The following is a 12,158-nucleotide window of genomic DNA, read 5'->3' on the forward strand; positions in this document are numbered from 1 at the left end:
GACTTTCTGTTTTCAGAAAAATCCTTCAGGGCACGGGCATGAGACTGCTCAGTTTGCTGCTCTCTCCCTCTACCCCTCCAAACTGTGCCGTGTATTCTTAGCTACCAGAAGAGGTAGTCGGGAGTGTAAGGTTGCGGGTGGGGAGGGCGAGCAAAAGAGCTCAACCCAAACCCACAAGTGATGTGCCAAGGTCGACCCAACCCACCCGCGGGTATCGGGCCGGCCCGCACATCACTACTTGTAATGCATTCAAAAGGTATAAGATGCCGAAGACACACAATTTTTATAATTATCCTGCCCCATAGTCCCCAGTTTGGCACAAAAAGAAAATGACATATCATACTAAACATGATTGTGAACTAGATTCTTATATTGCATTGAATGTACATAAATGCTCTGCTATAATTATTACTAACAAAACAATGTTACCTTGTAAATGTGTTAAATAACAAATAAAAAGCCTATGTTTGCTTGTCATATCTGTGACAAGAAAGTGGCCCTACATATGTTTTTTTTTAATGATAAGAACATTTAAGTTAAGCTGGCCATACACGTGGCGATCTCACGATGTTTCGTACGACCGTCGGTCGCACGAAACATCGTCAGATCCGCCACACACCATTCAGGGCTGAATCGGCAGGTAAGGAGGTAGAAACAATAGGATTTCTACCTCCTTCTGCCGATTCAGCTCTGAAGGGAGAATTTTGGTCAGGCGCCTTTTCTATGGCGCCCGATCAAAATTTTCTAACCTGGCCGATCGGCGAGTCGACCGATATCAGCAGCTTCCTGCGATATCGGTCGGCTCGCTGACATGCCATACACGCACCGATTATCGTACGAAACGAGGTTTCGTACGATAATATCGGTGCGTGTATGGCCACCTTTACCCTGTAGTTTAAATATTTGCATACAAAGAGTTTTTGGCACTGTACTTACTTATGTTATTCCAACATACATGTAGAAAACTCAGTTTGTGCTTAGTTGAGTTTAATAATTCAAATGTGTATTGAATGTCTTCTTTTACACACATCATAAAAACTCAATTGTACTAGTTATTTCCTCACTAGTTTCATTTTACAAGTTCTTTTTGTAGATTTTCTTTTGTATTGATATACATGCAAGGAAGCATAATATGTTTACGAACTGCTGTTTCAATTTTCTGCACCAGTTCCACATCCCAAGCATGTGTAACAAAGCTAACAGCAGAACAGTGTTCCCCACTACCTACACGTCCCACTCTGCCCACTCTATGCAAGTAGTCTTGAAGAGTAAAAGGGAAGTCATAATTCACCACTGTGTTCACTCTAGAAATGTCCAGGCCCCGGGAGGCTATGTCTGTGCAAACCAGCACTTCCTTTTGTCCTTTCTGAAAAGATTTATAGATGTTCATTCGCATTCTGGCTGGCATTTGACCATGTAGTCGGTAGTGCTTCATGCCATGTTCCTCTAGGATGTAACTCAGCCAATTCACAGTACTAGAACTGTTGCAAAAGATGAAAACCCCAGACCCAGGACTCCCAAGTTGTTGCTTCTTCAACAACGTAAGTAGTTCCAATACTTTTTCTGACCCTTTAACTCTAAGGAAAGTCTGCTGGACATGCAACAGTGGGAAGTGCACCTTGCTGCTTTTAATTGTCGTAATATTTTCTAGACCCGTTATTTTACCTAGGACCTGATCAGTGCCATTAGGGAAAGTGGCTCCAATAACCGCAAGCTGAGCCATTTTTTCAGAACCCTGCAAGTCACTGGGACTGGAAGCTATCTTTATGTGCTTAAGAATATCACCAGTCAGTTTTAGAAAGGTATGATCGATCAGGGTATCTACTTCATCCAATACCACATAACAAAGTTCGTTCAGACTAATAATGTCTTTTTGCAAAGCTTTCCAGAGTGCCCCAGGTGTAGCTACCAAAATATCTATTGGACCCCTACCTAGTTTGCTTTCCACTGCTGTTTGGCCTAATCCACCCCCAACAAATTGTACAGTCAATTGTAACTTGGCACAAAAGTTTTGAGCTACTGACACAATCTGACCAGCAAGCTCCCTTGATGGCACCAAAACCAAGCAACGGGGGAGTGAGGAATGAGCTGAGCGTTTGGAACGTTTGAGTTCATGCAAAATGGGCAAAAGGTACGCAAGTGTTTTGCCACTGCCCGTTTCAGCTGTACTGAGAATATTTTTTCCTTGAAGAAGATTACGGATTGACTTTATTTGCACCCAGGTAGGACTGGTGATGCCTATGGAATTAAGTATTGATACCAGTTCTTCATCCAATCCCAAAGACTGAAAGTTGCAGGAGATGTCAGGTGTTGGCCCATGTCCTTGTTGCTGTAAAATGATAAAATGATCACCACGTGACGCATTATGTTTCCATCCTTGACTCACCAATGGGCGATTCTCCCATCGCCCGATGGTCTCAGCAGCATACTGGTTCAGTTCCCTTCTTTTGCTAAGGACCAGAAGTTTCCCTGTTCGGGTAGGTAACACAGATGGCGCCGATGGTTGCTTTCTTAAATGATCAAGACGTAGTTGAGAACGACAAGGAAGACGTATTACTGGCAAGTTAACACAATAACTCCGGTAATTAAAATACCAATGAAAAGCAGGTCGAAACACGCCGTTTCTTACGTTTAACATTTTGTAATATCGAACAGGGAATTCCGCGGTATTAAGAAGGTTGCTCTCTTACAGCGGCACATGGGCTATGCTTGATGACGATCAAGGCGCTTGGGATATGACGTAATTGTTTAGCTCACGTGTATGCCCGAATAGCGTATTCTCTGAGCTTAGTGAAGAAAACGCAGAATTCAGCAGAGTTGTGCAGAATTACGCAGGTGGGTCTGAGAGAAATGTTGCTATTTTGTTCACCTGAACAACTATGTAAGTGCCAGTGGTTGTCTTGAGCCAAGTCGGACAGGGCAAAGCGTGGCACTGTATTTATGCCTCACCAAGAAGTACACTTCAAACTCTCTATATTATCAGATTGACGTATATAAATTGCTTCGACAATTAGATTATAGCTTCGTCTCAAGCTACTTGTTTAGACTGCTTTATCGTAATAGTACTTTTACTGGTTATTTGTCCCTCTTCTTGGTCTCCGCATATTTCTTATCAACCTGTTTTAAACTTCTGCATATTTCCTTTTTTTCCACATTCTCTACTCATCTCCTCTTTTTCGCCCCTGCTCTTATTTTGTCATAACAAAGCACTTACTGGGCCCCACAGGAATATCAATTTAGAAACTAAAAGAAGAGCCTTCAGGGGTAAGAAGGGGGTCACTCAAATAACCTATATTTAAGGAATAGCTTAAACACACACACACATCTAATACTTGATGTTAGTGAAAGTGCTGTTAGGACCACAAAAAAGTAACCTTTATCAATTGTTAATAAGTACACATGTGCAACTTGCCAGACTATTCTTGCCAGAGGAAATTGTGTTCCAGATCAAAAAAACTTCTACTGCCCCAAGTGTTTAAAGGGGAATCTGTTACCCTAAGAAATAATTTCAAATCTTATTTTATTGTCGAGCAAAGTAAATTTTTCCTACTATATATAAATTATTCAGTCTTGTTTCCTTCATTCTGTTAAAATGCTCAGTGATCCCCAACCAGTGGCTCATGAGCAACGAGTTGCTCACCAGCCCATTGGATGTTACTCACAGGGGCCTCAAAGCAGGTCCTTATTTTTGGAATTCCTGGCATAGCTTTAGTCAAGCTTTAGTTATATAAAAAACACATGCACTGCCTAACAGGGCCTCCTGTAGGCTGCCAGTCCATGTAGTGCAGGGGTGGGCAGTCTTTTTTCCTCCGCGATCTATGGATGACCTGGGAATGCGGAAGTGCACTTCCGCATCCCCAGCTTCATCGCAGTCCACCAGAAATCCATGAGGGATTGACTGGTGGACCGCGATTGATGTATTGGCCACCCCTGATGTAAGGGCTACCAGTAGCCAATCACAGCCTATAATTGGCGCCCCCAGGAAATTTTTGCATGTTTGTGTTGCTCTCCAAATTTTTTTACATTTGAATGTGGATCACTGATTAAAAAGGTGGGGGACCCCTGCTTTACATCATCTGGAAACATCACGTATGCCTCAGAAAAGGGGACCTGATGCACATGCTCATGCATAGGCAATGCAATTATAGACATTGAGGAGGTCAGTGATGCCTTGGTAGTGCATAAATGAAAGTGGTTGCTGTGCCTGAGGCATAAAGATGTAGAATATGATTGACAGCTGAGAGTTTTAATTGATTTTATAATAGATTTGGATGCTAATTTAAAAAAAAAAAAAAAAAAAAAAAAAGCAGGGGTTTTATGTTTGATTCAAAAAGAATTTTTAGACTTGATACTTCTAATACGAGTTTTTGATTGAATAATCATTTAAACTTTCAATCTTTTTTATAAATACTGTGTGTGCCCCCCCCTTTTTTTCTTATTGTTATAAAATCAGTTATTATCTTGTGAGAGCTATTTATGTTGTATCTTGGTGTTCAGCAGGAAGCTCATAGTCTTACAAACTGCATGTACAGAGGTATTGGTGCAGGAGCGTGGCATTATGGGAATTTTGTTTACAGAGCTAAGTGTTCTTTTTTATTATGACGCTTCTGATCATCTGAAGAGGCGAAATATGGGGAGACTTAAGGGTACTATTGAGAGAACTGAAGGTATTCCTGTAGCTTGAAATTAACACTTTATTAGTCTTTCCATCTCCTTTAAATATTTATAACTGATATTTGAATGTTATAATTTGACTGATATAAAAAAATATAATATAATTGTATATGGGATTATGATATTTTTATTTGGTTATAAGTACATTTATGTGTAATTGAGGGGCCCCTCCTTGAGTTGTAGTTAAATAATGATTTTATGGGTTAGGGTTTTTAATTGTGTTGGCAGAATTGGATAATAAAGAATGATGTTTATTTTATCTTATCTTTACCGCTGTGTATTACTGCTGTTGAGGCTATTAAGTCCCTTATGCATTTAGTTTTATTTGTTTATATCATTTATGGGACGTTGTCATTTGGCAACACACGCTTGCTTATTTTTTTTTTAAAGGTTACGCTTGCTTATTTTTAAAGACACCTAATGTATGAGACAATTTTCTTATTTTTAAAAAGGACTTTTATCATGCAGATTTTTATATCACATTGACAGGTCCCCTATAATAGTTTAATAAAATTACAATGCTATATGGAGCATGCTAAATATTCACCTCCCTGTCACCGACTCCAGTTCCCAAAAGCTGTTCCCATTTATGTCTTCAGTGCCTTCCACCAAAAAGTACCTTAGCGGCTGGAGCACAGTTCCTAGGCTAAAGATATGGATAGGTGACTAGGGACCTAAAGAAGAATGCGCTGATGTGCATTTTGCCTGATGGATTTGCAAGGTGATTTAAAGCTAAATATTTAGTTTGGTCATATAGAATTGTCAATTTACCTAAAGCTGTGGGCACATAGAGCGTTGCCTCCGCTGCTCTTAGCTTGCATTTTTTTTCAGACTGAGAGGCACAGATCCTCTCCCTTTCCCAGCTCCATTGATCTGCACTTAAAAGTACAGCATCCTCTTGTGTGCAGGGACACACAGGTACCCTGAGCTGGTGCAGTTTTCTGCTGACAGGAACACCAGCCTGGGGTATCAAGGTAAATGTTTTGGCACCCCCAGTGATAGTACCTTTCCTTCTCATTTAATTATTGGTTACTGGAGTGACCCCATTATGGTGGCACAGTGCATAAATAGTCTTTTCTAGAATATGATGGGATGTTTTTGGGAATACTTTTGGAAGACATTTTATAAACTTCTAATTCTGGCTTCTGCTGCCAAATGGGTCAGGAACATAGGGAGATAATTATGGAAAGCAACTATATTATATCATTAAAATCTCTTCTCCCACACATGGAGCATACTGATAAGTAGTAACTTGTGAAGTAAGTGTTTTTAAAGTATCAAAAGTGTAAAGTCTCCAGCTAAAGATCTGCTGATAGGTCACCTTGTGGGCCCCCTGATTTATAGCAATGTTTGTTCTTCCTGTTTTTACTATTTATGTAATGTAAAACTGCAGTTAGCACTATTTTAAATAGAGGTTAAGCTAGAGGGGTAATTAGCCTTTGATTATCTTTCGAATTTTGTATTTTTTAAAACCTCTCAATCACAATACAGGTCCATACCTGTTATCCAGAATGCTTGGTGCCTAGGGTTTACCAATTAAGATTTCTGTAATTTTGGTCTCAATACTTTACGTATACTAAAGATCATTGCAACATTAAATAAATACAATAGGATTGTTTTGCCTCCAGTGAGGTTTAATTATATATTAGGTGGGATCAAATACAAGGTTTTCTGGATAACTGATCCCATACTTGTAGGTCTTCATTTATTTTATTTATTTTTTTAGGGATGCACCAAATCCGGAATTCAGTTCTGGATTTGGAAAAGATTTTACCTTTTTCAGCAGGATTTGGATTTGTCCGAACCATATTCGAATCCTTAAAATTACATGACTATTTTTATGTGATCAGGGAAGTTAAAAAATTCTCAAGCAATCTCAAGGCACTTCTATTTAACCCTTCACAGCATAATTTACATATGCAAATTAGGATTTTGTTTGGTATTCTGCAGGATATTTTATAAAGGATTCAGTGTTTGGCCAAACGCAAAAATAATGGATATGGTGCATCCCTTTTTTTATAGTTTTTGAATGATTTTCCTTTTTCGGTTTTCAAGAAGGTGATGCCGGCAGCCAAAAAAAATTATTGCTAGCATATTTTGCTACAATTTAATTGTCAATTTTTTTTATGATTCTAATCAGGTGCTCTGCCAAAGGCCAGGTTTATTTAAACTGCTACCTGATTGCTTGGATAAATTAGACCCTAGCTGCTGAGATATGCCAGATGGCTTCTGAAATTATAAACTGGAAACTTGCCTAACAAAAATATAAATCATTAAAAACCTAAAAAAAAAAGCATAATTGCAATTTTTCTCAGAATATCCCTGTGTACAGCATACTTAAAGATCATTTAAGGTCAACTGATTAGCCTGTGTCATTAATTAATAAGGCTATACTGTTAACTATATCCTTACTTTACAAAAAGCCCCCAGCAATGTCAAAGCGGGGGCCTTTGACACAACCTATCTGCTACGTATAATGTTGTTCTAACATCTTTACCCTAGTGGTTTCACTACACTTCACACCTTCATTCATGCAACTCTCACATCTAACACGTGTGTCTATGAGTTGCATGCTGCCTTGGTAATTCTGTCGGTAACCTCCCAACATTTACAACCTCTTTAAATTTCAGTTGTCACCTCTGAATAGTTAAGTTGCAAAGATAAAACATCATAAATATAAATATCAGGGCATTGGAAAAATGATTCCTAATATGCATAGTATTACAAGTATATGGCATGTAAAATAAATTGGGTGTGAGAATGATCATGGCTGACCCCTTGGCTGCTGTAAAGCAAGCACTATGCCTGTGTTTTATGTCAAAAGAACCTTGGCAATAAGCTGACCCCAGAATCCTATATATTTTTTGTAAAGTTCTGTGAAATTTGAAAATATTTATTTCTTCTATGAATTAAAAAATGAAAGCTAAATTTAGTGTTGTTTGTGCAGTTTCTGAAAATCACCTTAAAACTTGTACAGTAAATCACCCTCACATCAGAAGCAGAACGTTTGTACAGATTGATACTCAGTTTGCATAGGCGAATTAAAGTGCAGTATTTAGAGACTAAGAATGCAAAACAATTAATAATAATCCAATAAAACCAAGCAAATCATACAGTGCGATTTACCAGTCTCACTGTCAACAACAACACAAAACTAAAAAATGCAATATAATCAGAGAAATTAAATTTTTTAGCATTCACATGTGTAAGGCCTCTTACTCACAGGTGTTCTCCCATCCATTCTCCTACAGTTAATCTTTCGTGCATTCAACTGCAGAGGAATGTAGGAAGAAACGCATGCTGTTTTTTGTTTTTTTTTTCCATTGTGGTTGTACTGGCTCTCCCACAAGGCAAGTTGCATTCCTCCTGCGTTCGATGCAGGCTGCAGACACAATATGGCTGCCATTTGGGTTATAGTGAGGGTAGTAGACATGTTCCCAGCCCTGCTTTAAAGGAAAATTATACCCTCAGAATGAATCCTTAACCAACAGATAGCTTATATTATGTTAAGTGTCCTATTAAAGAATCTTGCCAAACTGCAAAATATATATATATATATATATATATATATATATATATATAGTAAATATTACAATAAGAAATTTTACCCCTTTACATCCTTTCCCTCGATCCACCATTTTGTGAGATCACATAACCAGAAAGCTTTAACTGTAACAGGAATAAATGTGGAAGCAAAAGACAGAATTCTGTCCATTAATTGTCTGATGTGGCCTAGCATGTGTGCCTTGGCTTGTTTGTGTGCACTGTGAATCCTATGATTCAAGGAGGCAGCGCTTAATTCTTAAAATGGCAATTTTTTATTTTGGATTACTTAATAGCACATATTACTAAAAATGTATATTTTTATGACAATGGTTTAGATGAAACGGGATTGAGCATATAAAACAAGCTTATTAATGCAATATATTTTTATAGAGACCTACATTGTTTGGGGGTATAGTTTTCCAGGCCCAACCTAGAAGTGCTGCTGATCATAAAATTTCCTCCCTGTGGCATTTTAGTCGCTCTAGCAACAAATCATAGATGCTGCTGTCTGTGGCACTTTTAGGGTTAGCATAAATTTAATAAGATATAAACTTTAAGATGTGCTATGTATAAATATTTTTTAGAACATCAGAGTGTTGCTGTTTTTACTGAAGTTTACTCTTCTGAAATGCCTTGCTTACCACTGACTGTGTGGGTGACAAACTCTGTTTGTATTTTCTTATTTTAGGAAAATGATGGGTCTCTCTTTCCGAGATAAGAACATCTTGGGTCCCATGGTTCGAGTGGGTACACTCCCAATGCGTCTCCTTGCACTAGATTATGGTGCAGACATTGTATACTCTGAGGTAAGAAGGGGCTTAATGAGTCACTCCTTATTTTAAATGGTGAAACCTATTTAATATTATTTAGTATATAAAACACTAGTAAAGCTGAACCTTTTGTATGTAGTAGGTTTTGTACTAAATATTTCTAAATAAACTAATTATATATTGATATATTTTTATATTTAGCTTTTTAAGCTTCTATTTGGAAGTCCGATTTACTTCAGAGATGTTATCTGCTATGTAAACCTGCCTTTTTGTCTTTTTTTTTAGCTTGGCCTAGCAGCCATCGGAGTTTTACATAGGAAGCATGTTACCTGTGGCAAATGTTTATCCAGATATGCATGCAGTGCAGCAGACATAAAACGTTCTAGAAATTTAAGAGAGAGCTGAGATTTTAGGTATAGATAAGAGAGAAAAAGGTGTCACACAGAGAAAGCTGCAACAAGCAGAGCGTAGAGGTAGAAATACCACTGTTTCTTGTAGATGGCTTGTACACCGGACAGATATTTATAATCCTTTATTCTACATCAAAGCATTAAAAACCGCCTAGCTTGTTTCATCCACAATGGACTTAACCATAGGCTATACAAGGAGAGATACAGTCTCTCTATTTAAAACACATTCAAAGGAATTTATGTCATATACTTTCAACACCCAATTGTTACACTTTAACACTTAATGCTTCTAATGAAAACAAGGTTAATATGATAGATATATATATATATATATATATATATCTCTATCTATTATCCGTGTATCTGCGGATCAAAATTTCTCACACTAAATTTTCAATCAAACATTAGAGACAAAAACCACAGAGAGAAGAGAAAAAAAATACATGTACCCGTATATATATGTATCTAAAGAATGTGACATCCTTTATCGAATTTAACCCATTCGGAGACCTCAATAAAAAATCCATCCCATCAGCACGAAGGAGACGCTCTACCCTACTCCCTCCATGATTAGAAGGTAAGATTCTCTTAGTACTCTGAATTTTCAACAATATAATATCTCCTTCATTACAATTACCAAAATGTCTAGACACTGGACTGTTATCCATTTTATTCTTTATTGCAATAATGTGTTTACGCATCCTATGTTTTAAAGGAACAGTAACACCAAAAAATTAAAGTGTATAAAAGTAATAACAATATAATGTACTGTCTATGAAGATTTTCATTCATCCAGGTCATGGTATATCTAGTATAAATAAATTTAAAGCAACTGGACTTGTTTGGTAATCATTGAAGACGTTTCACTACTCATCCGAGCAGCTTCTTCAGTATATATAATATATATACTGTTGCCCTGCATTGCTACAACTGGTGTGTTTGCCTCAGAAAGACTACTATAGTTTATATAAGTAAGCTGCTGTGTAGCCATGGGGGCAGCCATTCAAAGGAGAAAAGGCACAGGTTACTTAGCAGATAACAGATAAACCCCCACTATATGGGGCTTATCTACTAGTTATCTGCTATGTAACCTGTGCCTTTTCTCCTTTTTTCCAGCTTGAATGGCTGCCCCCGTGGCTACACAGCAGCTTATTTATATAGTAGCTTTTCTGTAGCAAAAACACCAGTTTTTTGCAGAGCAACAGCACATTATATTTTAATTACTTTAAAACACTTTAATTTTTTGATGTTACTGTTCCTTTAACTTTCTGGTGTTGCATCCCACATATTGAATATTCCATTTTTTATATGTGAGGAGATCTACTTTCCTCTTGAACTCACTAGGGGATTGCATACTATTTGTCAAACCGCACCCGAACCCGCCTGAGCATTGTGTCTATTTATAGACTCAAACTTGACCCGCCCCCGCCTTTGACATTACAGAGGGGTGGTTCATGGCAGACACGCATCTATAAATAGATGCCACCAGACCCGGAAGCGGGGCTCAGTTATTGGTGACTTTAAGATTGACTTAGGTGGTTTCTCTCTGTATATGAAACTAGCATATGACATAACTTGCTTTGAATGTGTTTTAAATAGAGAGATTGTATCTCTCCGTTGTGGATAAAACATGTTTGGTGGTTTTTAATGCTTTGATGGAGAATATGTTTATAAATATCTGTCTATATCTGGTATGCAAGCCTTCTACAAGAAAACGTGGTAACTTCTCTCCTGGCTATATGTTTGGGGCATCTGCACCCGGACTACCATAAGAATCAGGTGAACTACTGCCTACATAAAGCTTTTGTGGATTGGGAACTCCTGTGTGCTCCCTTGTCTGTGCAGGACTCGGGGTATTTTTGCACCTGGGTCATGATATATGCAAGGTGAACTTCACAAAAGTTTAATCTAGTATTTGGGTTACGAAGTTTCTGGAGCATATCTTTCAGCTTAGCTGTGTATTGAGGTAGAGATACCCTTATTTGCCATACCTTCTTTAAAAGCAAATTTTGAAAATGTTGCAGGATTTATCAGGCAGCGATGGATGTAAGTGTTGCTGTACCTCGCCATTATGCCTGTTCTCGGTTACCAGGAACACTCGGATCTTGCCAAGCCTATACAGCAGGACTGCACAGCAGTCACCCACCTTTCTGGCTATGGTACAGTACCTTAGTGTACTACAGACAACAGACAACTATATACTAGAAAACATGTATCTTGCCACACTCAGGAGTGGCCATCCATAATGTCTGCATTGTTGCCTTGCAGGTACTTTTTATAAATCAGTCATAATTAACATAGCTCAGATCATTATATATGGTTGGAAAGATATAGTAACATAGTAAGTTAGGTTGAAAAAAGACATATGCCCATCACGTTCAACCAGAATGCCTATACATAACCTGCCTAACTGCTAGTTGATCCAGAGGAAGGCAAAAAATAAAACCCCCATCTGAAGCCTCTCTTATTTGCCGCAGAGGGGAAAAAAATTCCTTCCTGACTCCAAGATGGCAATCGGACCAGTCCCTGGATCAAGTTGTGCTAAGAGCTATTCCCCATAACCCTGTATTCCCTCACTTGCTAAAAAGCCATCAAACCCCTTCTTAAAGCTTTATAATGTATCAGCCAGTACGACTGGTTCAGGGAGGGAGTTTCACAACTTCACAGCTCTCACTGTAAAAAATCCTTTCCGAATATTTAAATGGAACCTCCTTTTATTCTAAACAGAATGGGTGCCCTTGTGTGAATTGGAAGGACC

At 38.2% G+C, this 12,158-nt stretch overlaps 2 protein-coding genes across 3 annotated transcripts in view; one reads left to right on the forward strand and one right to left on the reverse strand.

Annotated features, from left to right (window-relative positions):
* Positions 1–966: 966 nt before the first annotated feature.
* On the reverse strand, positions 967–2,723 carry ddx28 (DEAD-box helicase 28). Its single transcript, XM_002940974.5, has one exon. It carries the CDS (start codon positions 2,636–2,638, stop codon positions 1,070–1,072), a length of 1,569 nt encoding a protein of 522 aa, XP_002941020.2. The 5' UTR covers positions 2,639–2,723; the 3' UTR covers positions 967–1,069.
* A 56-nt stretch (positions 2,724–2,779) lies between these two features.
* The window catches only part of dus2 (dihydrouridine synthase 2), a 112,653-nt gene continuing 103,274 nt past the window's right edge, over positions 2,780–12,158 (forward strand). Inside the window, 2 exon segments of one of the 2 annotated variants that reach the window (NM_001016230.2) lie at positions 2,780–2,835; positions 8,909–9,026. In NM_001016230.2, coding sequence (NP_001016230.1) covers positions 8,913–9,026 — 114 coding nt within the window. In that variant the 5' untranslated portion in view covers positions 2,780–2,835; positions 8,909–8,912. 2 annotated transcript variants of the gene reach the window in all.

Source organism: Xenopus tropicalis, chromosome 4 (assembly GCF_000004195.4).
Source record: "Xenopus tropicalis strain Nigerian chromosome 4, UCB_Xtro_10.0, whole genome shotgun sequence".
Classification (NCBI taxonomy): domain Eukaryota; kingdom Metazoa; phylum Chordata; class Amphibia; order Anura; family Pipidae; genus Xenopus; species Xenopus tropicalis.

Excerpts from the sequence above, each read along its gene's own strand:
- ddx28 (XM_002940974.5), bottom strand. The coding sequence starts at position 2,638 with ATGTTAAACGTAAGAAACGGCGTGTTTCGACCTGCTTTTCATTGGTAT.